Source organism: Crinia signifera, chromosome 9 (genome assembly GCF_055691185.1).
Source record: "Crinia signifera chromosome 9, ASM5569118v1, whole genome shotgun sequence".
NCBI lineage: Eukaryota > Metazoa > Chordata > Amphibia > Anura > Myobatrachidae > Crinia > Crinia signifera.
This window is the reverse complement of record NC_139225.1, coordinates 119,774,389-119,800,227: the sequence shown is the minus strand read 5'-3', so window position 1 is coordinate 119,800,227 and position 25,839 is coordinate 119,774,389. Positions and strand designations below refer to the sequence as shown.

Here is a 25,839-nt window from a genome sequence, read left to right as displayed (position 1 = left end):
GTCCCTGCTGCTGCGGGGTCCGTGACCTTTTGGCGCCAACCACCCCCAGCAAGCCGCTCCTTAGGTAGGATTTCCTAGTTCCAGTGTCTCCCCCTCAAATGGGGATCACTTGGAACATGCCTATCACAACGCTGCTGTCCTCTCATCTAGGAGCTCAGCGTGTAAGCTCCGCATAAAATGGCCGCCGCCATCACGGAGCGCCTGTCCCCCATGATCCCCACCTAAACGTGGAGCCGGTTTCAGGGTACTCCGGAGCCCAGGCAGCCTTTTAGAAAAGGCTATAAGCGCTGCACAGGGAGACCAGACAGTGTCTCCCCTGTGCACAGTGAGCTGACAGGACGCGCTTCTGTCAGCTCCTGCTGCGCAAGCAGTGTGAGGATTCACTATGAGAATCCTCACACTGTGCCTACCTAGCTAGGGTAAAAGTTAATAAAATAATAAAAATCCCCTAACTACTCTAATTCTTCGGCTGCTCCTGCAGCCCTTTAGAATAGCACCCACTCCAGTGGGCACCTAACACGAACTGAAGAGTCCAGGGATGCAGTAGGGGAGGAGCCTACCCTCTAAAACTTTAGGATAGGTGCCTGGCTCCTTCGGACCCTCCTACATCCCAGTGTTGAGCTGTGTCACCAGGACCATTGAAAGAGAAATAAACACTTATTTTAAAAGATCACTTTTCAGTTCACCTTGAAAAGATGTTGAATGCAAAACGATGATCATGGCGAAAATCATGCTGAAAGCAGTTCTCTATCCTAGCATTGCATACACTCTTGGTGAATCCCAGTGAAAACCCCGTTAAAATACACCAGCGAATTGCAGCGAGCATGAAACGGAGAACTGGCCGACATTCACTGTTCGCCTTCGGGAAACAGTGAACATTGAATAGGGTGAGGCAGATTTTCAGTGAAAAGATTCACCGCAGAGTGTGAAAACAGCCCGATTCGCCGGGGAAAAAAATGGTGAATCGGGAACATTGAATACTGCCCTTAGCGGTAAATTTACTAAAGCTTCTAAAAATGAAGAGGTGATGTTGCCTATAGCAACCAGATTCTGCCAATCCATTTCTCATTGGATCCTACAAAATTATAGATAGAAACCGCTATGGGCAACATAACCTTTTAGAAGCTTTAGAAAATGTCCAGATTATGTCCAGATTATATAGTTACCCAACACAAATGGGTAATTCAAAATGACAGAGATACTAATTCATATGTCCTCAATTAAGGGTAGCCTTAATACCTGGAATGCTAGTGTGCATTGACCACAGATTTTGGGAACCACTGTGTTTAGTATTAGTTTATTTACTGCAGCGTTCATCCGCTGTCTGCCAGTGGCGCTACCTTGAACTTTATCATGCTGCCTTATTACAACATGCCGGTTTCAAGAAAATAAAGCTCCGCGTATACTACATCGATTTGGCTACACAGCACGTTAAAAGGACTGAATGCGATTGGCTTGCAGGGGGATCGGATGGCCATACACTGCAGCGATACCTCGCGGTAGTGTATGGCCACCTTATGAGATGAATAGATGCAATTGATCGAATGTATTTGCCATAAACAAGTAACCGGTCTCATGCAGTGGCTTCATTCATTTTGAAAAGACTACCACTAATTACCTTACAATCTATTCCTAAATGCTTAAAGTTTTGAAAATGAAAATAAACTATGGATCATATCATACATTAAACAGAAATAAAAGCAAAATAAAAAACACAAGATGTACCTCAGATGACACAGGAGATGAGGGTGACACATTTGCACTATCACTGTTTTGCTAAAAATGAAATTAGACAAAAACACAGTTACCAAAATATAGTAAAATTTACAAACACCTTATGTATAGAGCTCATAGGACATTGTAAACCTTAAGCCCTATTACGGTAGCTACATGCAAGTGGCCAATTACATTAACATTTACAAAGAAACATCTTAAAGAGCAACTCCAGATAACACGTAATATTAAATCTACATTAACCACAACAGCAGAACCATGTTCTAGAAGAACCATGGGGCAGATGTATTAAGCCTGGTGAATTGATAAAGTGGAAGGTAATAAAGCAGCAGCTGTATCTATCATTTTTCAAACCCAGCATGCCACTGATTAATAGGTGTGCGCCAGTGGTGCCTCCAGCTGCGCACCACTAGTGCACCCCCCCCCCCTGTCGCTTCCCCACAGGTGCTCCCTCTGGCCAGTCCGACTCCTCACTCCGGCGGTCGTATGCTTGGGTTTGCCTGCCGCTGCCCCCACCATTCGCAGCAGTGGGCAGGTAGCAGGGCCCCACACAGGGAAGTCCCACTCGAAAATCACCAAGTTTGCAGTCTGGTCACTGCTGTGAATGGCAGCAGCGGCAGGGGAACCCCGGTGGGAAGTGTCGGGACTGGATGGCGGTGAGCAACAGGGGGAGGGCGCGACAGAGTGGCTACCTCTAAGTTCTGTGGTGGGTATTTCTGGGGCAGAACAAACCTTCCCTGGTAGGCTTGTACTGCCCCAGAAAATCTCACCACTCAAGGGCTGACCCAATGACTCTTACATTGGTGATAATTGTACAGAGCCATGTTTTAATCTAGCCATACACCTGAGAGATCTGCACAATGTTGAAGGGCTGCGTGACAGATCGCGTGCACGATGTGCGGGACCGTGCATTATGAGGTCGTCCCACAGATTGCATTGCACGTGTGATCAGTCGGCTCTCATTGCAGGAGTAAGCGGATCGTACAGGTCGTATGCAGGTCATTTTGACGTATGGGGGCCTTTAGCATTGTACGTCAAGTAGGCTTGAGCATTGGTAGTGGGAAAGTTCTCCAGAACTGTAAGGGCTCTTAGAATTCATAACTGTTCTAGTTGGCAAGAAAATTACTTGTGGGGACTGGAAAATACATTTCAGCTGACATTACTCTTTAACCATGCCATTTATGTGCACATATCCTTAGCAAGTAATAGGAACAAGCACAACGGATACATTGCTTTATACATAATCTTATAGTCATTTGTAATTGCTACAATGATTATCGAACCAAGTTTATGAACACATCTTCTACCGCAAAGTTAGCCCACAGCTATAAAGGGCATATAATCATGTCCCATCAAAGAGAAGACGTGAAATACTGTTTATATAAAGTCTCACTACACACAATGCAGGGATTCAATTTGTGGGTGAAACTAAAAACACAGAATACAATTTTCCAGTATAGGTGACATCACCTGATGACTAATTCAAGTTCCTAGGAAATTAACATGAAAAAAGATACGGGGCATAAAATAAAAAATAGGATAAAACAATCAGACTTAAACATAACAAATCCTTAAATGCAGTCCTTAAACTAAAAACTAAATTAAAACTTCTACGAATACAGCGCAGCACCCCTTTTTTTTATTTCTTAATATCCTCTATTACAGTCAAACAAACCCATCAACAGTGGGGAAAACAGATGTAATATTCATAAGCGTACAGCCTAGTCACTCACTGGGAACCAGATATCGGACTGGTTCATCAAATGTTGATAGGATGTGGTGCTTATGAAAATTGTATCATCCCATTTATGTAAAGTTAGTTACCAACTGTCATGACGGAACTTCAATTCCCCAATAGAGGTGAGGAGCGGCGATCGCCTCTTATTAAAGTATATAGAATTCCCTGCATAGAGTTTAACACTTGCTTTGCCTTTAAGGCTGTATATACTCCTATTCTACTTCCTAAACTGAGTAATGTCTAGTTTGCCAACACCTGTGTCCAAATTTTATACGGTTGGGCAAGTGCTGCAGGGCCCAATCAGTGTGGGCAGATGGTGGCTGCAAGCTGGCACGGGGTTCATCAGAAAACATTTTCAGTCGGTGATTGCAATGAGGTCGATCATGATAATCAGTTGCTTTGGTCTCGTATGCTGTCATTTCAGCTTGAATGGGTCTTTTTATGTATGTCTCTAACAGGGATTCTGAACCCGGGAGACGTACTGTACATGGTTAATAAATTGACGTGGCCAGTGACTGCGCAATAACAAAGGGAGAAAATTAGGTAACAGCCGTATCAAATTGCGTAATGAGCAATGTGTCCCATTGCAACTACAATATGCATTTGCCATTCCTTACACGGATTCATGCATACCTCACTCTCCTTGTGTGCATCACAGCAATCCTCCTGGCGAACTAATCCGTTCTGTCCAAGTGAGATTACATGTTGATTGTCCAAGACCATCGGCTATTATCCTACCTTATGTGCTAATTTAGCCATAGACGAGCAGCTTGTAAAATAGCACTGGCCACCTGTGTAATGATTTTCTGTGCACGTTACTACCCGATATTTTAGTTAATTGAAATGTTTTGTGATTAAAAGGGGGAGACGTGACGACCAGGTGCGGTGCAGGGGGCCAGATGCAATGCAGGGACAGCACGGATAATCTGGCAAAACAGGTAATTTGTCACACTGCTGGAACCCAGGGTGCCAGATCATGAGTGTTCTACCTGTATTGAAGTAACATTCAACATGGTACAAATAAACTCATGCAGCCACAGGTACACCAGCACCTCACCGCCCAAAGAGTCAGATGTCCAGGGTGGTCAGTAGAGGGCCTCTGGCACCTATGGAGTAAAGAGCCACAAACTACTGGCTGCTGGCCTGGCACTTACCCTGACTGTACTGAGAGGTGGGGTAATTACATACAAAGAGAAAGAATGCAGGTGCACAAATTAATCGGACAAGGCCTGATTGTGTGTGTGTCCCAGCCCAATGGGAAAGTTGGCTTTCACTAGAACATTGACAGCATATGCTTGTGGTCTTCCCTGTTCTAGTGAAAGCCAAACCAGGCTGGTTGGGGATCTGGGAAAAAGTGGCGGCTGCCAATGTTTTTGTTATTTTTTTTTTAACCTCATCTGTTTTGTTTGAGGTAAGAGACCTAAGCTTGATAGACCTCTGCTCAGACTAAAGCTGGGTAAACACTATAATGAGCCTGGCCAACTTGTGGGTCTCAGCCCAGCAAGTCCTGCCACAATTTTATCAAACCCTAAAGCAAACTGTAAGGGCATGCTGGGAAAAGTAGTAGCTGAAGAATAGGTTGACCATGGCTTGCCCTATGCCTTAGAATGCAATGACTATTGTGTATTGTGTACACCCAATTCATAGACTGATGAATCAAGCGGTCCCATTTTCTGATCTGATGTGCTGCACGGTTCCCCAACATCAATCCTGTATATGAAGTGCTGTTGTACAATGGATCACACTACTCAGGCGCTGTATAACGTTACACTGTACTGGGTGTCTCAAGAACGCCACACCAGTCACCCAGCTTAAGAGGAGGACAGCTTCAACCTTCATTTTTATTCCTGCCACAGGATACGCGCCCATGTCATTACTATGTCAAACTCATAATTACAGAGAATCAACAAGTCATGTGGGTTAGCAATGGTAACGGACGTAACCTTAGTAACCTAGCTGTACATATGATCTGGACTAGGTGTAAAGCTCCTAGCACTTTGACAAATACAGAAGACCTTTCCGAGTGTCTCACCTCATCATTTTCATTTCCGGTTGAGCACTTCCGAGAAGATTTGTTCTGTAAAAATAAACAAATAGCGATGAAAGAAATGTCATATGAAGGTTAAAGAAAATGTTTTCTTCTAGTGAATTATGCACATTTAGTGAGCTTATTTATGGAAACTTTACATGGAAGCAGCTTCCAGTACATGGAGCGGTGATTGGGAAGAACATCAGCGTGGTAGCCCTAGGAAAGGAGAGTCCCTGACTAGTATGTATTTCAGCGGGTAGCCCAAACGCTCGCAGGCAACTAAAAAATATATATATATATAAAAACTTTAGTGTTTCAAGTGGAATAAATCTAAAGGTCCATACACACTGGGCGACTATGCCCAGCGTGTATGGACAGCGATGATCGCGTTCAGCTACAGGGGGGGGGGAGGTAGGGTGGCGGGGGGGGGGGGGGGGGGGGGAGCCGCTCAGTGCATACACACTGAGCCAATTTCCCCCTGCCCGACGCTGTACTATACAGAACTATGCAAAGCCATCTTCAAAGCCGCTCATCTGCTGGTATTACCAGCAGGTGAAAGGCTTTAACGGCAATGACGCGGGAGTCGCCCAGTGTGTATGGGCCTTTAGGGTGCCAATGACTTTAGGATGGATGATAGGTTGGGGGAGGTGACTATATCTATATATTTCACTTTGATATATACAGATGTGTCCTTATACGCCTAGCAGCAGTATAACAAGTGGCACGAGACACCTGGCATGAATGAGCTGCCAGGTCCCATCTTCTTTGCATGAATATTAATATTAGTCGTAATGTGAAACATATATTGGTGTATGGAACTTGGCCTGACAAAAAGCTGCTGCGTCATTGGACAATCCGCGGCAGTTTCCGATAAAACAGATTAGGATCTGACAGCCTTCAATGCTGTCGGTAACGGCAGAACTGAACAGGTGAGTGACAATATTTCCCCTGTATGGAAATATCAGTCACAAGCAGATATACATGTGTCGCACAGCAAATTAATCAATGTGAAGCAGTTTGTCGTCTGAGTGAGTTACCACAGATTTTCCAGTAAAAAAATGCTGAGTCACTTGGAATCTAGCACAATGAGAAGGCCTTTTTGGCAAAGCTGCAGCAAAAGGCTATGACCCCACTTCTCTGTTAATGAGGTAGATTTGTATCATTTTTTCATTAGCTGAGTAACAGAAAAAAATTCAAGTAACTGACTTGTTCTCTTCATCACAAAGGCACAGACATGGGTGGCATAACTCCACCAAAATGCCATCTGGTGGCAGAAAAACAGATTGAAGGTAATTTCACCATTGGGCACTAGGAAACAAAACTGACGCAGAGTGGTACAACAGGGTAGAATAACAAAATCGCTGAGCACTAGAAGAAAAACCTGGTATGTACTATATACATCTTTAGTAACAATATATTCGAATTACGACATTCTAGATCCCGTACACACAATTTGAATGGTCTATCTTGCTATTCGATTGTTGCTTACATAAGCACAATCTAATTGAATGGACATCTAACAGTTTTCAGCAGCATTCGATGCTGATTCGATCCGAAAGCGTGGTCCCTTGGCAACAAAATCAAACAAAAAAAATAGACTGTCCAGTCAAGACTGTCCAGTCAAATGCATTTTGCTTGCTGTTCGATTGGATCCCGATTGAATCACAAGCAAAATCGCACCGTGCGAACACCCCTGAAGTTACAAAATGACCACCTGACTTGAAGTTCTGTGTGCTCTAATGGTGTGTACACATGGTCGAGATGCCATGCTATGCGAGTCCCGATGTGATAAAATCGCATCGGGACTCGCATCGCACGGCATGCAGTCAGTGGCACAATTTAGACTATATAGTGCAGATCTGCACTATATAGTCTTGCCTGCCCTCTCTATCTGACTGACGATTTTCACTCACAGGGGAGCGCGCATCGGCAGCGCATCGGGCTCGCAAGCCCTAAAAAAGCATGTGATCTGCATGCAATATGGCTTCCGATGTTCACTATATCAGCAACATCGGAAGCCATATCGCCCCGTGTGTACACACTATTAGTGCATGTATAGACAACAGTACAGATTGTTAACAAGGGCCATTTTGTTGTTTGTTGCTAGCATCGGCAAGTATGTATGCACTTGCTGATATTGGCGGCTGCAGGGTTAGTCATGCGTGTACAGACCTTCCATTGAAGCTCTTTTGTAATTGGTTGCTTTATTTTGGAGTTAAGTTGCAAAACTTCCGCCTGCCATTTACAATGCATAACCATTGTAAAAATGTGAATTGGTGCACCAGCTGTGTGAGCTGGAACATGTGACCTGTTGGGTGGGCTGGAAACTGTGACAGATATTTGTAGCCATCCACTAAGCAGGGATTTAAAAATTAGACTCAATGTAACAAAGCAATGAAGAAGGCAAGTCAGATGCTTGGTTGCATAGGGAGAGGTATCAGCAGTAGAAAGAAGTAATAATGCCACTGTATAGGTCATTGGTACGACCTCACCTAGAGTATTGTGTTCAGTTCTGGAGGCCATATCTCCAGAAGGATATAAATACATTAGAGACTGTACAAAGAAGGGCAACTAAAATGGTGCATGGCCTACATCACAAAACGTACCAGGAAAGACTAAAAGATCTTATATGTATACTTTAGAGCAGAGAAGGGAAAGGGGGGTCATGATAGAAACTTTCAAATATATCAAGGGTTTTAACAAGGTACAGGTGGGAGACATTATTCACAGGAAGGAGCAACAGAACACGAGGACATGCACTGAAACTAGAGGGAGGAAGATTCAGGGGAAATGTGAGGAAGAATTACTTCACAGAAAGAGTAGTAGATAAGTGTAATAGCCTCCCAACAGAGGTGGTAGACGCAAATACAGTAGTACAATTTAAACATGCTTGGGATAGGCATATTGATATCCTTACAAAAAAATAAGGATCAAATATGGTTTGAGGTAACAGGTTTAAAAAAGGGGCAGACTTGATGGGCCAAGTGGTTCTTATCTGCCGTCAAATTCTATGTTTCTATGACTCCTGAGGGGGTGAAAACGGGTCAAATGTTCTGGCCAGAAAACCTTTGCAGGTTAAAACTAAGCATATCAGCTAGTTTATATTATTTTCCACAAAATAATGTGCAGGACACCTTAAAACAGTTGGCGAGTTCCCAGTAGATCCTTATAAAACAAGACAATAGAGAACTATTAAAGACTTAATTGCATTTTCTGGTGATTTTATTACTGGAGCTGCAACTCCTAAGGAGAGGTTAAAAATGAACCTATAAATTCACACAAATGATCAAATTGTGTTTCTATAAAATATGGTGCAATAAACTATACTATCTAGCAAATACAGTGCAAATCAGGTCAACCAAATAAACTGTACACAATAAAATGCAGTTCTAGGCCTTTGCAAATTCAAACTGAAACCCGTCAGGAGCTGATTGGCCGGTGATAAAAACCAGACACTTTATCACCTTACCGAGCTTAATAAATCTGCCCCCCCCCCCCCCCAGTACCTGATTACTAGCAAATTGGAACAAACATTGTACATATAGTATAGAGTGTACCTAGGTTTAGAGGACAGCGTTTAGAAGTTTGTAAAATCTTCTGCTCAAAAGCACATTCTTTTTTTTATTTATTTAAACTTTACTTTAAATAATGAAAAACACAGGCTAAACAACCTTTCCCCTTTTGTGTGTTTTAACGGAAATCTAAACTGCAGTGCAAAAATAAAATGATCCAACATCTGTGTGCTACATGCAAAAAGCAGCCAGTATATACCCTACATCATGGGTCTTCAACCTGTGGCCCTCCAGATGTTGTGAAACTACATGTCCCAGCATGCATTGCCCCGTTTTTTCCTATGAGAGCATGCCAAAACTGTCAGGGCATGCTGGGACATGTAGTTCTGCAACATCTGGAGGGCCACAGGTTGAAGACATGTGCCCTACATATTAAAAATATCTAAACCACCCAAATCTAAATCTCCTTGCATATTATACCAGCCCCACCTGTAGTGCAACATGTTTTCGCCCAGTAGCTTGTGAATACAGAGCATCAGAGACAGCAGGATAGAAGTAGGCAGAGGTTCTCATGCAGCACGTTAGGTCAGTGTGAACTCTGTTGCAGAGGGATGGTAGCGGGACGCTGGCAGTCAGAAGATCAGTAGTGGCATCTCGGTACTTGTTTCCTAGCACGGCACCCACGATATTCAGTCGTATGGCATTCTATGCATTGTATCGCATTGCATGCCATATACCCACATGCGATGCGATTTTAAATTGTAAAAGCACCGTAATGGGTTTTTTCAATGTTAAATGGCCGCCCCTATACGATTCTTAATTGTATAATGTTAAATGCACCCCTACAATGTTAAAAGCACCCCCACTAACAACGCCATCCCGAAGCATGGTGAGGGCAACGAGCCCGCGAGCGCAGCGGTACGCGTCCTCCGACCTTTTCATACCCGCACCATCGAGGGAGCCACCGAGCCCGAAGCACGGCGAGGGGACGCGTATTACTTTACATGTAATTTGCGTCCGCTCGCCACGCTTCGGGCTTGGTGGCTCCCTCGATGGTGCGGGTATGAAAAGGTCGGAGGACGCGTACCGCTGTGCCCACCACGCTTCGGGTTGGCGTTGATAGTGGGGGTGCTTTTAACATTGTAAGCACCCATTACGGTGCTTATACAATTAATCTTATAGGGGGCTCATTTAACATTGAAAACACGCATTTGGGTGGTTATACAATTTTAAATCGTATACCATTGTATATAGCATACAATGCGATGTTATACGATTTAAAATTGTATAACATCGGCTGCCATCGCGTAACATCGCATGGCTTATGGTATACGATGCGATGGGCGCCGTGCTAAGAAACAAGTACCGGCATCTCTATGGCCAGGATACGGACAGCTTTTAGGCAAGTATGATAACCCTCCTACCCTACCTGCAGCCTAACCCTAACCATTCTCCCTTAGTAGCTAACCCTAGCGGTCCCTTGTTCGTGCCTAACCTAATACCCCCAACTAACCGGGAGACCAACCCTAAACATCCACTGGGAATCTTAAGGCCCCTTATACTAGAACGATTTTGCATGATTTCAGCAGATTCGACCATTTGGGTCGATAGATCGTCTGAAAAGTGCCACATCGTTTGTGTTTTCCATATGATACAATGCGATGTGCGGTCCCGTGAGAGTCAGATAGTAGCCTCTAGGTTGGTTGAACTGCACCTGTGATTTATCGGATATAGAATTGGATGGAAAATGGAGTGCTTTTTGCGCATGCAATATATTGCAGGAGGTTTGACTGACATTTCCAGTCCCTCTAACCCAGGGGTGGGGAACCTCAGGCCCGGGGGCCATATGCGGCCCCCATAGCCAGTCTGGGTGGCCCTCCCACCCACCTGGCAGCTTTGCCGGTAGTCAAGTACAGGGGAATTCTCGTGATAGGTCGGTAGTTCCTCTTAATCAACAGCAGCCGGAGACTGTCAGTCCTAGTCATTGGCAGCCGCGGGAGCGTGGGACGATTGCAGCAGGACAATTTGTAAGAGAACTTTTTAAATATGGCCCCCGAAGGATTTTTTTTCCCATACAAACGGCCCTTGGCACAAAAAAGGTTCCCCACCCCTGCTCTAACCCATCACATCAGATATATATTTTGGTACAATTGTTGGCATCCTGTTCCTAAAGGCCCCTTTACACTAGAACGATATATCTGATGCTGAAATTGGATGCAATTTCCCTTGAACTCCCCCTGGACCTTCCCAGGAGTGATTCCAGCCAAATTGGTACTTTGGTGTCATTTTTTGCATAAGATATATCTCATGCAATTTACCTAGGCTTGATCAATCGCATGAGATATATATTATGCAAATAATGACACAAAAGTACTAATTTGGCTGGAATCACTCCTGGGAAGGTCCAGGGGGATTTCATGGGAAATTGCATCCAATTTCAGCATCAGATATATCTTTCTAGTGTAAGGGGGCCTTTAGGAACAGGAGGGTGCCGGACGGCTCCCTGACAGGCGGGATTCCGACAGTCATTACTCCGACATCGGAATCCAGACTGCTCCCTCGTTGGGGTCCACGACCCCTATAGAGGAAGAATAAAATAGCTCGCTGCAGTGCCCGCAGCATGGTGAGCTCAGCGAGCCCGCAAGGGGCATTCATTGCGCTCCCCCCCACTGTGCAGTCGGGATTCCGACGTCTGAGTAATGACTGTCGGAAACCCGACTGTCGGTGAAATATACCACACCCGAACAGGATGCCAACAGTCAGGATACTGATGCCAGCATCGTAAACGATGTCAGGATCCCAGAGCCAGTCTGACGAGAGGCTGACATTCCTATTACCACTGCCGATAAGCTAACATGATACAGTTGCAGAGAATATCGGGTAAAACAAAAAGCCAAACCTTAAAAAGCAAAAGTGATTTTCTGAATATTACTGTTAACACAACTGTACAGACAGCCAGACGTTCTGCGGTCTATGAGAAATTACATAAGCAATATGCCACAGCATATTTGATGATACATGGTACAGCAGTTTGATGATAAATGTTACATGTCAAGACCCAGGTAATAGAGTTGGAACAGTACAGAAAGGGCAGAGCAGCCATAATTATACAGCTGGTTATACAGTTAGTTGGGCTTTCACTGCTGTAGGAGTACATGTGTCTTTGTAGATCATAAAACATCTATATTACTGGCATAAGCATGGCATGCGAACATCAGTGTAGCTGCAAACTACAGTATTTGGCTAATTTGTCTGCACTAACGTGGGTTGGGATCATTTGGTCTACAGCAGGCATGTCCAACGTTGGCCCTCCAGATGTTTTGAAATTACACATCCCAGCATGCTTTGCCACAGTTTTGCTATTCGAGAATGCTAAAACTATTGCAAAGCATGCTGGGATGTGTAGTTTCAAAACATCTGGAGGGCCAACGTTGGACATGCCTGGTCTACAGCATGATGGTCGATAGTCATTAGGTCCGCATGGGAAAAGGTTGACATGGTTCTAGGTCGAAAGGTCGTTAGTTCGACAGGTCATTAGTTCAACAATGTCTATGTCAACAGTCAAAAGGACAAGTGGTGTGAGTTGCGCAATTATTAGCAGCTGGAACAGGGTTTTGTCAAGAACCCAAAAATACTAATAGCAAGAAGAAGAGGATATGTGTCAGCGCTTGCTGTCTCAGTAATTAGCTACACGGTTCTCTTAATAGAATTTTTTAATAAAATATATATATATATTTACATTTATAGACACACACAAAAAACATGGGATGGTGGTGTACTTTTTGTGTGTCTATAAATGGTCTATAAGGGTTTCCCTCACCTTTTGTGCACACAGAAGTCTTCCGATATATGACAATCTGTTTTGTATATATTCACTTATTTTTACATTTTTTCCTAAATTTAATTTTTTTCATGTCAAATTTTGTTATGTTAATGTATAATTTCTTATCGCTCATCCCATGTATAATTGTCCTGCATGACATCCTCAGAGGTACATTGTCATTATATGTGCATTATGAATGTTCTATACATCTCTTTTTGACCTCTTACTTTATATAAACCTTTAATTGTTTATGATTGTACATTTGTAAACAAATGACACTCTGAGGATGTCGTAACAGCAGGTCCCCGGCGTTACCTGAAACACTAGGTCACTCTCAACCCTTTATTTTCTAGTTTTTCTAGCTAAGTTGATATTGCACACAAGGCGCATGCGCCTACATACGAGTAGAAATAGCTGTGCCATTAACATAGTGATAGGTAGACCGGACTTCCGGCTACGCGATACGTATGACGCTGCGGGTCACCGCTGTGTGTCACCTGTACATCCGGCCAGCTCTCTAAGCATGCGTGTCATACACCGGATATCCGGTGACGGACTTCCGGAAAAACGGCAATACCCGCGCAATGGCGGGAAAACGACGTGCATGTGACTTCCGGGTTTCAGGTTTATAAGTCCGGGCCTGGGCAGTTCTCAGACATGGTTGGCGTTCCTGAACCATGCTGATCTGCTACTGTTGTACTGATGTATACTTTTGATTACTTCTGCCTATGTAAGTACATGGCTTTCATTTTTTATGTCACCCTCATTTGGTTTTGTGCTCTATCCTTAGAACACATTAAGCATTCACATGTTAGTGATGTGCTTTATGTTATGTAAATTTCAGGCTCCTTGATAAAGGTCCAGATGTAGAACCGAAACATCGGGGCTCTAATATTTTGGCATAAGCTGTGGATATCTCCATAAGAAATAAAGACTACCTTGAATTTTATCAGAGCAAGTCTCTTCGATATGTTGGCGAGTGCACATTCCCAGCTGGGAGAACACTTCTACATTTGATGGCACGGACTTCTGTTTGTACCTTCTATGCGCACCCCATTGATACTCCAGTTTACAAGTGCGGTCATTCTACCGAACTATATTGTGTGAATCAATTTTGCTATATCTCTCGCTTTGAGGTGCATGTATCAACAGTCCCGTGTTTGGGGGGCTGTGATGCAGCTGACATATATATTACCAGTCACTCCTTTAAATGATGGATGCAGTCAGCAGTTATTTGAGTGACTTGGTTTATCATCATCCCGAGACGTCCCCTTAGAAAGCACTTGGACACTCATTTTGGGTTACAGCACTATCCCTAATTTATCCAAGGAAAGGAGGACTGTTCATCTGGGACCCTTAAACCTTTGCAATTATAAGGCAATCAGAACAACAATCGTCACAATACTTCTGGCTACCAATCGACCAGAGACATTGGATGGTAATATATATGTCAGCTACATCACACCCCCCCCAAACACGGGACTGTTGATACATGCACCTCAAAGCGAGAGATATAGCAAAATTGATTCACACAATAAGAGATATTTTTACATTAATTTTTATTTCATTTCTTTATATGTGTAATTGTATGTATTTTATATATATATTTTGTATTAAAAAATTCTATTAAGAAAACCATGTAGCTAATTACTGAGACAGCAAGCGCTGGCACATATCCTCTTAGTCAAAAGGTCGACATGGGGTTTTTCACTGCTTTTTTACCTGAATGTTAACACAGTCGACATGGACATAGTTTCAAGTGCACCGCATCCCCTCGTATCGCTCGTTATGCGTCAGGCACGGTGCATCGCTGCGCTCGGCACACTATTTTATTCTCCCACCACAACCTAGTGGATGGTAGGGCATGAATTACCGCCTGCCGGCACAAAGAAACGTGAAAACCGCCACCTAGACATTTTCGAACTAACGACCTGTCGACCTTTTCCCATGTCGACCTAATGACTGTCGACCAAATGACCGTATCCCACTACCGTTAAGGAATCATTTCTCTCCTGAAAGTGTAGACTTAAAAAAAAAAAAAAAAAAAAAAACAGCACACACATAAAGTAATGCTGGGTACACACCAGAACGACTTGGGCTCAATTCCAGCAATTTTAATGTGTCTAACAACTGATTGTATGTAAACAGAGGAGAAATGTGCATTTTTCAATGAGATTCCTATCCGATGTGCGTCCTCGCTGGTCGTTGGGTCGCTTTGGAGATTTTACCTGCTGTACTGTCATCTACATTGGATTGGGCACAGATCGTGCGTTTTAATCCATCATGTGCCCATCGTACGATTTCAAGGAAATAGTTTCATGATAGTCGCACGATCATGTTGTTCTGGTGTGTACCGTACTTTACTGCAGAGTAACTGCAGCCGAAAAAACAAAAACAAAATAAACGGTACTTGTTTCCTAGCACGGCCACAATCGCGGGCATCGTGTACCTTAAAGATAAGGTACACGATGGATGCGATGGACCCGATTTCCTTTGAAATCAGGTCCATTTTGCCGGCAAAGGCAAAATCGGGGGCATCGCGTCGGTCGCGTGCATTAACATGGCCCCTGACGCGACCGACGCGATGCCCGCGATTTTGCCATAGGCTTCAATGTTAAAAGGGGATTTTGGTCCTACCTGTAAAATCCTTTTTTCTGAATCCATGGTGGACACTGGGACAGTGGGGTGTGGGTGGAGCTTCAGCTACAGGCACCAAGTAGAATAGAGTTCTTCAAGTGCAGCCCAGGCTCCTCCTCCTCCACGCCCCTACAGGCTTCAGTTTGTTCAACAGCTTACCCGCAAGGTACAGGAAAAGGAAGAGAAATAAGAAAGAAACCAGCAACCCAAAGGAAGAATAAGTTTCAGGAAGGTGTAAGCCGACCCCCATTACTGTAGATCAGTGTGCGAGGGCGGGCGCCCAGTGTCCACCATGGATTCAGAAAAAAGGATTTTACAGGTAGGACCAAAATCCCCTTTTTTCATTCATGCCAATGGTGGTCACTGGGACAGTGGGACGTCCCAAAGCTGTCCCTTTTACGGGAGGGAACGCACCTGAGCTGCACTGATGACGCGTTGCCCAAAAGCAGAATCTGCCCTGGCGAACGTGTCAAAATGGTAAAATTTTAAAAAGGTGTGTGGAGAGGACCAAGTGGCCGCGCGACACAACTGTTCTGCTGAGGCTCCCTGATGAGCCGCCCAAGAGGCTGCTACCGAACGCGTGGAGTGGGCTCTGACAGAGGATGGAACTGGCTTATTAGAAGATACATAAGTCTGTTTTATAGTTAGCCGCAACCATCGAGCCAATGTCTGCTTCGTTGCCGGCCAACCTCTCTTGTTTGCATCATAGAGCACGAACAGGGCCTCTGTCTTGCGTAAGGATTGAGTCCTATTAACGTAAACTTTTAAAGCTCTTGTAACATCCAAAGAGCGTAACTCTGGGGAGTCCTCCAACTGGGAGAAGGCAGGGACAACAATATCCTGGTTTATGTGAAAACTGGAAATAACTTTGGGCAGGAACTCCTTTTTAGTTCTTAAGACTGCCCTGTCCGGGTGGAACACCAGATACGGAGATGCACTGGATAATGCTGACAGGTCGGAAACTCTTCTGGCTGAAGAAATAGCCAGTAGGAACACCGTTTTCCATGTTAGCCACCTGAGCTCTGCAGATTCTAGGGGCTCAAACGGTGGTTTTTGCAGTGCTGAGAGTACCACTTTGAGGTCCCAAGGCTGGATTGGGGGCACAAAGGGAGGTTGTATGTGAAGGACGCCTTGTAAAAAGGTCTGTATAGCCATCCTCTTTGCTAATTTCCGCTGAAACAAAATAGAGAGAGCGGAAACTTGGACCTTTAAGGAGGACAACCTAAGGCCCAAATCCAGGCCCGCCTGCAAGAAGGCCAGGATCCTGGAAAGACGAAACTCCCTAGGCGGAAGGTTTTTCTTTGCACACCAGGTGAAAAAGGCATTCCAGATTCTATAGTAGATCCGGGAAGAAGCCGGTTTCCTTGCTGCTATCATGGTTTTTATGACCGGTAAAGAAAAACCTTTCTCTCTTAAAACTTCCGTTTCAAGAGCCACGCCGTCAAAGCTAGCCTGCCTAGATTCGGATGAAGGCATGGTCCTTGTACTAGCAAGTCCGGACGAGCTGGCAGCCTCCAAGGTGGCTGCAGAGACATCTCCCGAAGGTCCGAGTACCAGGCTCTGCGGGGCCAGTCTGGGGCTAGAAGGATTGCTGTGGTCCCTTCTTGTTTGAGGCGCCTGAGGACTCTTGGAAGCAGTGCTACTGGGGGAAAGATGTAGACCAGGGAGAATGGCCATGGAGCCGACAGGGCGTCCACCAGATATGCCTGTGGGTCCCTTGAGCGAGCCCCGTAGCGGGGTAACTTTTTGTTGACGCTTGAGGCCATTAGGTCTATTTGCGGGAGACCCCATTTGTTGACTAGTTCCTGGAACACGTCCTCGTGGAGCCCCCATTCGCCTGACTGTACCTCCTGGCGGCTCAGAAAGTCGGCCTCCCAGTTCTGAACCCCTGGGATGTGTACCGCTGACAAAGCTAACAGGTGATGTTCTGCCCACTGCAGAATGGATGTTACCTCCCTCATGGCAGCTAGGCTCCTGGTCCCCCCCTGGTGGTTGACGTATGCCACCGCAGTGGCATTGTCCGATTGTATTTTCACCGGTTTGGAGTGAATCAGAGGGCCTGCCGACTTGAGGGCTAGCAGGATGGCTCTTAGCTCCAGTATGTTTATTGGGAGCAGCGCCTCCTCCCTTGACCAACGGCCTTGGAAGGAGTGTTCTGCCAGAACAGCTCCCCACCCTCGGAGGCTGGCGTCCGTCGTTAACATCACCCACTGAGGAATGATAAACTGGCGCCCTTTTTGAAGGTTTAGAGGACTGAGCCACCATGTGAGCGACAGACGTGTCTGCCTGGACAGGACAAAGGTCTGTGACTTTAGGCCTGGTTGGGAACGGTTCCAGTGACGCAGCATTTCCCTCTGCAGTGGCCTGGAATGGAACTGCGCAAATTCCGCCATGTCGTAACAAGAGACCATCTTGCCTAGGACTTTCATGCACAAGTGCACCGAGACTCTGTGCTGCTTCAGGAAGAGCTTGATGAGGTCTCTGAGAAGTATCCACTTGTCCTCCGGCAGGTAAACCCTGAGGGTTTTGGTGTCTATCACGGCTCCGAGATGCACCATCCGCTGTGATGGGGTTGTTGAGGACTTTTTCCAATTTATGAGCCAGCCGTGGGTCTGCAGGAGGGAAACCGTTAGCTCCAGATGCCCCTGGAGTGTCTGTGCGGATTGAGCTAGTATCAAGAGGTCGTCCAGATATGGTAGTAGACGAACGCCCTGGGCCCTCAGGGCCGCTGCCATGGTGGCCATAATCTTTGTAAAGATTTGTGGCGCGGTTGACAGCCCGAAGGGGAGGGCTATAAACTGGTAGTGGTTGCTCTTGACCGCAAACCTGAGGTAGCACTGGCTGTCCGTCCGAATTGGCACATGGAGGTAGGCATCCTGGATGTCCAGGGATGCCATGAAGTCCCCCGGCTCCAGAGCTTGCAGGATAGACCTGAGGGACTCCATCCTGAACTTGGGAATGCAGAGGTGTTTGTTCAGGCCTTTCAAGTTGAGGATGGGCCGGAATGACCCGTCCGGCTTTGTCACCAGGAACAGGCTTGAGTAGAAACCTGCTCCTCGCTGAGAAAGCGGGACAGGCACTATGACCCCTGCTGCCAGCAGGGAGTGAATGGAGCTGGTCAGAGCAGCCGCTCTGTCCTTCTCCCGGGGCATGCTTGTTGTGAAAAACCGAGATGGCGGACGCCCCTGAAAGGAGAGGGAGTAACCCTGGGTCACTATGGTGTTTACCCACCTGTCGGTGGTAGTGGCCTGCCAAACCCCGGCAAATGACAACAGGCGACCGCCCACCTGATGTGGTTGGTGGGCCGCCTGATCCTCATGCTGAGGGCTTGTCGGCCTGTTTTGGGGCCTGACGGCGACCCGCCCAGGACTGTTTGGTCTTGGGAGCGGATGGACGCCTTGTGGCGGGCTGCGCCCTTGATGAAGGCTGACCCCTGGGTCTCCCCTGTGGACGGAAGGTCCGAAAGGACTGAGATCTAGGCCTAGCTGGTGTCGAAGGCAGAAAAGCTGTCTTGGACGTTGCAATGGTGGCTACAATCTTATCCAGCTCAGAGCCGAACAGTACCTCCCCTGAAAATGGAAGGGCCTCTAATGCCTTTTTGGAATCAGAATCTGCGTTCCAAGTGCGCAGCCACAGTGCACGTCGGGCAGCAATTGAAGAGGCAGAAATTTTTGAGGAGAGGGCCGCTGCATCTATCGCTGCCTCTTCCAGGTATGTGGCCCCTTCCCTAATGAGGTCCACCGTTGATAACAATTCAGAGCGACGTGTACCTGAGGATATCTGCTCCTGTAGGGAGTCAGCCCAAGCTGCAATCGCCTTTGCCACCCAGGCTGAAGCCATAGCCGGTCTTGCTGACACGCCAGCATTGGAAAACACAGACTTTAGGCAGTGCTCAATCTTCCTATCAGTAGGATCTTTAACCACTGTAGGAATGGGAAGGGTAGTAGCCTTAACTAGGCGGGCCACGTGAGCATCAACCTGTGGAGGCTCCTCCCATTTCTTACGGTCCGCTGGCGCGAACGGAAAGAAGGAAATCAGGCGTTTGGACACTAAAAACTTTTTGTTAGGGTGTTGCCACGCTTCAGATAAAACCTCATTTAAGTCTGAATTTGAGGGAAAAAGAGCCAACTCCTTCTTTTTCTTTTTAAAAAGAAGTGTGTCAGGTGTTGTGGCCTGGGTGTCCTGAATATTGAGAGACATCCTAACAGCCTTAACTAAGGAGTCTACTCTGGACTGGGTCATCCTTTCCTCCTTGTCAGGTTCATCTATGTCGACATCATCTATGTCAGGATCATCGTCTGTGTCGACCCCCACCTGGTCGTCCAAGTCATCCCCAGCATCTGATTGATTAGAAGCTAAAGGGGCCTGTGCTTTGCGTTTAGGTGGAGCCCTCAATGCAGACTGCAGAGAAGCAGACACTTGGACTAAATCCTGAACAGAGGATAAACCCTGTACCCAGGATGGCTCTGATGCAGCAACAGCAGGCTGAGCTGGCAATGGCTGCGCAGCAGACTCTCTGTTTGCAGCTAACTGAGTTGCTAACTCCTTCATGGCTGCTGAGAGAGTGGAAGCCCAACTGGGTTCCCCATGTGTTGGGACTGAGGGGCCCCCCAGGGAGTCCTGTGCAGAACAGCGTTCACACACAAACCAGCTTGCTCCTGTATGGAGGAATAATTCTCCTTACAGTTAGCGCATGTATAAGCATGCAGTTTAGGTGTATCCGTAGCTGGCTTTGCTTTGGGGTTTTTCTGTGACATGTTAACACAGACAGGCCCTGTGTGCACTGAGTAACAATAATACAGTGGACAGTAACACCCTCTGAAACTATAAAGGTATACAGTTGGATGACAGTAGAAAAGACACTATACTCTCTGACTCTCAGCTAAATACTGAGGTACAGAGGGCTGCTGAAAAACCTGTTCCTGTAGCGTGTAGAGGAGCAGGGATTCTGGTGCACTTCTCCCACCGTGTAGTCCCGCGTAATGGCATCTTCAGTACGCTGCTGGGGCGTGGGGAAGCTAAGCTCAGGCGGGAAACCAGCGTTATGCCGCTCTGAGCGTGGAGGCGGGGAGCTGTGGATCAAGGTCCCGCCTCCCCTGGAACCATCAGTGCCCTGCGCCATTAACAAAAATGGCGCTCCACAGTACGGCTCCCTGGTGGTCTAGTGGCCGCGCAGAAAGGACTGGGTGCCACTGCCAGGGTCACCCGGGCTGCACCCCGCCCGGTGACTCGACCGCTAGCGGTGCGCACTTAAAAGGTGCGCGCGTCACCTCACATGGAGGGCCCGCTTACCTGTGGTGGAGCGCGGCGTCCTCCGTGTCATGAGGAGAGCGGCGGGTCTGGCTATGGAAGTCAGCGCGCCGCTGCCAGCCACAGGGGAGCAGCGTAACGCTGTCTCCGTGTAAAAATAGAAAAAAAAAAAAAAAAATGAAGATATCAGACAGGGCACGGAGCCCTGTCCCATGGTACCTGTGCCTTGAGGCACCAAGAAACAACTGAAGCCTGTAGGGGCGTGGAGGAGGAGGAGCCTGGGCTGCACTTGAAGAACTCTATTCTACTTGGTGCCTGTAGCTGAAGCTCCACCCACACCCCACTGTCCCAGTGACCACCATTGGCATGAATGAAAAAATATTTTTAACATTGAAATCGGGAGCATCGCGTCGGTCTTGTGCCATTATAATGGCACAAGATGAGATGGACTTGATTAAGTCCATTTTACATAGGAAACAATGTTAAATGGGCCAATATGACCCATTTCACATTGTATATGGCCCCGTCATGGGTTACGCAACCCCATTGTGAGCGTCACCCCACGATTAACGCCAACCCGAAGCGTGGCGAGCGCAGCGTTGTGCGTCCTCCGACCTTTTCATACCCCTAATATCCACGTCGGCGTGGAGTTGAGAATATAAAGTGTGGCGAGCGCAGCGAACCCCGCGAGGGGACGCGTATACCTGTGAAGTTATACGCGTGCGCTCACCACACTTTATATTCTCAACACCACGCCGACGTGGATAGTAGGGGTATGAAAAGGTCGGAGGACGCGCACCGCCGCTCGCTGCGCTCGCCACGCTTCGGGTTGGCGTCAATCGTGGGGTGGCGTTGAGGGGGTAAAATTGGGGGTCTGGGGAATACTTTGCATTTAATCCAATGTAAAATAGGGTCCCAGGGGCCCTATTCACATTTGATTCAATGTAAAAATCGTGTCGATCGCGTCGGTCGCATTGCATGCGATGCGACCGACGCGATTTTTCCGACACGATCACCCCGATGCAAATCGGTGTGGCCGTGCTAGGAAACAAGTACCTAATAAACTAAAGTCTATTTTCTGTTGTATATTATGTAGTACAGTCTAAAAAATATTCAACAAAATATAAATAAGTAATGTGCCAACACTGCCATCTACTGTCTTTATGAGGAAGAGACTTTTTTCCGCTTACAAAACAAATATTCATAAACGTTTTCAATGCTAAAAATAATAAGGCAGACAATAAAAACATACTAGCAGTATAATGACCGTAAACAGATGACTCAACAATTGAAAAACTATACAGAATACCAGAAGGTGTTTTATAAGCTCTCACGAGCAAGGCTCTCTCCACTCACGTAAAAGACAAAAATCCTTTTTTTGCGGCAATCATGTATAGTCAAATTATATCGTTACAGATGACAATTTAACAATATCAACATCATAACTATTGACACTGCTGTGTAGACATTGATAGAGTTGGGGGGCCATGTTTTAACGAGCATGACTATGGTGTTCAATTGCTAAAAAGTTACAAGAAGCTTGTGAGAAGGTGGTTACATAAAAGGTTAGCTTTCCGTTAAAAAAATTTTGAGAGCTCAGAATGATTCATTCACACTGGAAATATATACTGAAGTGTGTAGAGCAATTATATTCAGCATTATTTACTTTACCACAGAGGTGGTAAAAATGTGTAGACCAATTATATCCCACAGACGGCTATTGTGATACAAAGTTATCTTACTAAAAGCCAGTGAATATCTTTGTAGACGTTACACTATAAACTCTAGGGGACAAATGTAATAGGGTGTGAGAATCAGAAAGGTTTTTTTTTTGTTTGTTTTTTTTAATTCCCATTTTTTGAAAGCGGCAATCATTGACACTGAAAAACCAGGTTGATTTTACCATGTAATTGATTGCTGCTTTTAAAAAATAAATGGGAAAACTCTCCCAAAATCTCTCACTTTCTGATTTTCACAACCTATTACATGTGGCCACAGGTCACTGACATAACTATTGTTTTTTGGAATAATGGAGATATTTTGTATATTCATTATTTGGGCAATGCTACCACCTACTGCTGTAAGTGTGTGACTTATACCTGTTAAATCTTAATTCACGCCTGTGCAGCATTATTTATTTATTACCAGTTATTTATATAGCACACATATTCCGCAGCACTTTACAGAGAATATTGGAACACTCACATCAGTTCCTGCCCCAGTGGAGCATAGTCTATATTCTCTACTACATGTACACACAGGCATTCATTCTATGGTTAATTTTGTTGTGAGCCAATTAACCTACCAGTATAATCAGAGTGCCCGGAGTAAACCCACACAAGCACAGGGAGTATATACAAACTCCACACAGGCTTGGTCAACTTATATTGTTAAACTACAGAGAATGGAGACACGGTGATTGCACAAGCCGGAATGTGGAGTCACTAGAACAGAGATTCAGTGATACAATCACATGGATTTGACGACTGGGTGGGGAAAGATAGCCCCGCAGAGAGATGTCAGACATCAGTGTGGAGGAGTATGCAGGAAATGTGGGCTATAGAATACAATATGCCTATTTGGATCTTTATAATAAATCTACACAGAACAATGCAAATGACTTTGTTACAAACTTCCTGGTTCATAACTTTGTAAATGGTAACTAGCTTTCGAATTGTGCCCAGACCTCTCACACAGCGCTTACGGACCATATGAAAGTCTTGTTACCTTGAAATACTCTTTCCTCGTCTGCTTGGATCTCCGCCTCTCCTCTGTTTGCCAAACCGCGTACTCTGCTGCTGACCATCCATGCTCACTAATCCGATCTTTGTCACCCTCCTGTATGTAGAATTAGACAACATTATACGAATATGTAAGACAAAGTCATATCCAGTCTTAGGGCTTATTTACACTTTCGCAGTTTTCAGATCTGAAGGGTGATTCAATAAGCAAGGTAACAAGACCTCCAATATGTGGGATTCAGTATGAAATCCCGGCGGTCGGGATCACGGCATTCAAAATGCAGACGCCAGAATCCCGACCGCCGAAATCCCGACAAGGGGGGGGGGGGGGGCGTGGATCGCCCCCCCTTGCGGGCTCGCTGCGCTCGCCACACAGCAGGCCCAGTGCCTCGCTACGCTCGGTGCGCTAATTTATTCTCCCTCCAGGGGTGTCGTGGACACCCACGGAGGGAGAAACTGTCGGGATTTCGGCGGTCGGGATTCTGGACGCCGGGATCCCGACCGCCGGGATTTAAACTGCATCCCAATATGTTTAATGTTCTCTATATCCTTCTAATTTCTCCATCAGACCAGAGCAGGTAGCCCACCGCTACCCCACAAGGCCATTCGCCTGCGCCTCATATCAGTCATACTGTCCCAACATCAGGCGTACGATGGCAGGAGTGACGGAAACATGGTCAACACTGAGGTGCGTGGTGTGATCAGATGTCAGTGTTTAAAGGGCACATCAGCAGCTCAAGTCCATCGCCAACTTGTCTAGGTGTACAGTGGTAACGTAATGTCACAGAAACGGGTTTGGTGCACGGTCTTTAAGAACAGCACTACAGACGTCCAAGAGGAGCCAAGCATGTTGAACACAGATAACAATATGTGCCGCATTAAAAGTTCTGATTCAGGAGGACCAATTAGTGATATCGTTGACTTAAGGTGGCCATACATCTACAGATCGATTGTCAGATTGGGCGGGTTGGAACAAAATCCTGGTAATCGATGAGAGCAAATGACGGTTGACCATTTGCTTTGAATTGCTTGAAAACTGCCAAAAACGGTCATTCAGATATTACCAGGTTGTTGTTCCAACCAGCCAAATCTGACAATCGATCTGTAGATGTATGGCCACCTTAACTTAACAGCTCAGTGGGTAGTGTGCACAATACCACTGATGAGCAACTGGGATACAAGAAAAGTGTTCACACTGGGGGCCGAAACAACTCACAGAAGTTCTCATTGAGATGGTTGTGGATGACAATTAATCGAAAATTACCTGGATTGCTGCACCTTATAGTAAAGCCACTCATCCAACCACATGGGATCTACAGCACTCCCCTTGGGAAGTACTGGACCACCCTCCCTACAGTCCTGACTTGGCACAGAGTCTCTTTGAACCACTGAAGCAACTAGGTGGAAGGTGATTGGCAACTGACTGAAGTTCAGCAAGCCGCCAGGTGCTTGGTACTAATCTCTTCTATGCCAGGATAGATGCCTTGGTGTACCGTTGAAACAAATAGACTTTAGAGCAGGGATGGGGAACCGTCGGCCCTCCAGATGTTATTGAACTAAACATCCCAGCATGCCTTGCTACAGTTTTGCTATTTGGCCATTCTAAAACTGTTGAAGGGCATGCTGGGATGTGTAGTTCAACAGCTGGAGGGCCGAAGATTCCCCATCCCTGCCTTAGAGTATGTGGACTAAGTGGGAAATAATCTGCACTAAGGATAGACGGTACCTGTTTCCTAGCACGGCGCCCCCGATTTTGTGCATATAGCATTGCATCACATGCAATATAGCGGCATGCGATGCGATTTTTAATTGTACAAGCACCCTAATGGGTGCTTACAATGTTAAATGCACCCCCATTGTCAAAGCCACCCCAAAGCGTGGCGAGCGCAGCGAGGCCGCGAGGGGCGGTGGTACGCGTCCTCCGACCTTTTCATACCCCCACTATCCACATTGGCATGGAGTTGATTTTAGATAGTGTGGCGAGCGCAGCAAGCCACCGGGCCCGAAGCGTGGCGAGCGGACGCAGAATACGAGCCCCGCGAGTGGACACTGATTACTTTACATGTATTCCGTGTCCGCTCGCCACGCTTTGGGCTCGTATTCCGCGTCCGCTCGCCACGCTTCGGGCTCGGTGGCTTGCTGCGCTTGCCAACTATCTAATATCAACTCCACGCCGACGTGGATAGTGGGGGTATGAAAAGGTCGGAGGAAGCGCACCGCTGCGCTCGCTACACTTCGGGTTGGCGTTGATAGTTGAGGTGTCGTTGACAATGGGGGAGCATTTAACATTGTAAGCACCCATCGGGGTGCTTGTACATTTAAAAATCACACCGCATGCCATTTCATTGTACAAGAACTCCTGTTAATTTAACGGG

At 46.2% G+C, this 25,839-nt stretch overlaps 1 protein-coding gene across 6 annotated transcripts in view; it reads right to left on the bottom strand.

The window, feature by feature from the left end:
* Positions 1-25,839, bottom strand: part of LRCH2 (leucine rich repeats and calponin homology domain containing 2) — a 140,365-nt gene that overhangs the window by 45,846 nt on the left and 68,680 nt on the right. For 4 of the 6 annotated variants that reach the window (XM_083159600.1, XM_083159602.1, XM_083159598.1 and 1 more), the window contains 3 exons: positions 23,451-23,561; positions 5,505-5,549; positions 1,726-1,776 (listed from right to left, as the gene is read on the bottom strand). In XM_083159600.1, coding sequence (XP_083015726.1) covers positions 1,726-1,776; positions 5,505-5,549; positions 23,451-23,561 — 207 coding nt within the window. The remainder of the gene's footprint in view (positions 1-1,725; positions 1,777-5,504; positions 5,550-23,450; positions 23,562-25,839) is intronic. The other 2 variants (XM_083159599.1, XM_083159603.1) reach the window with 1 other exon arrangement.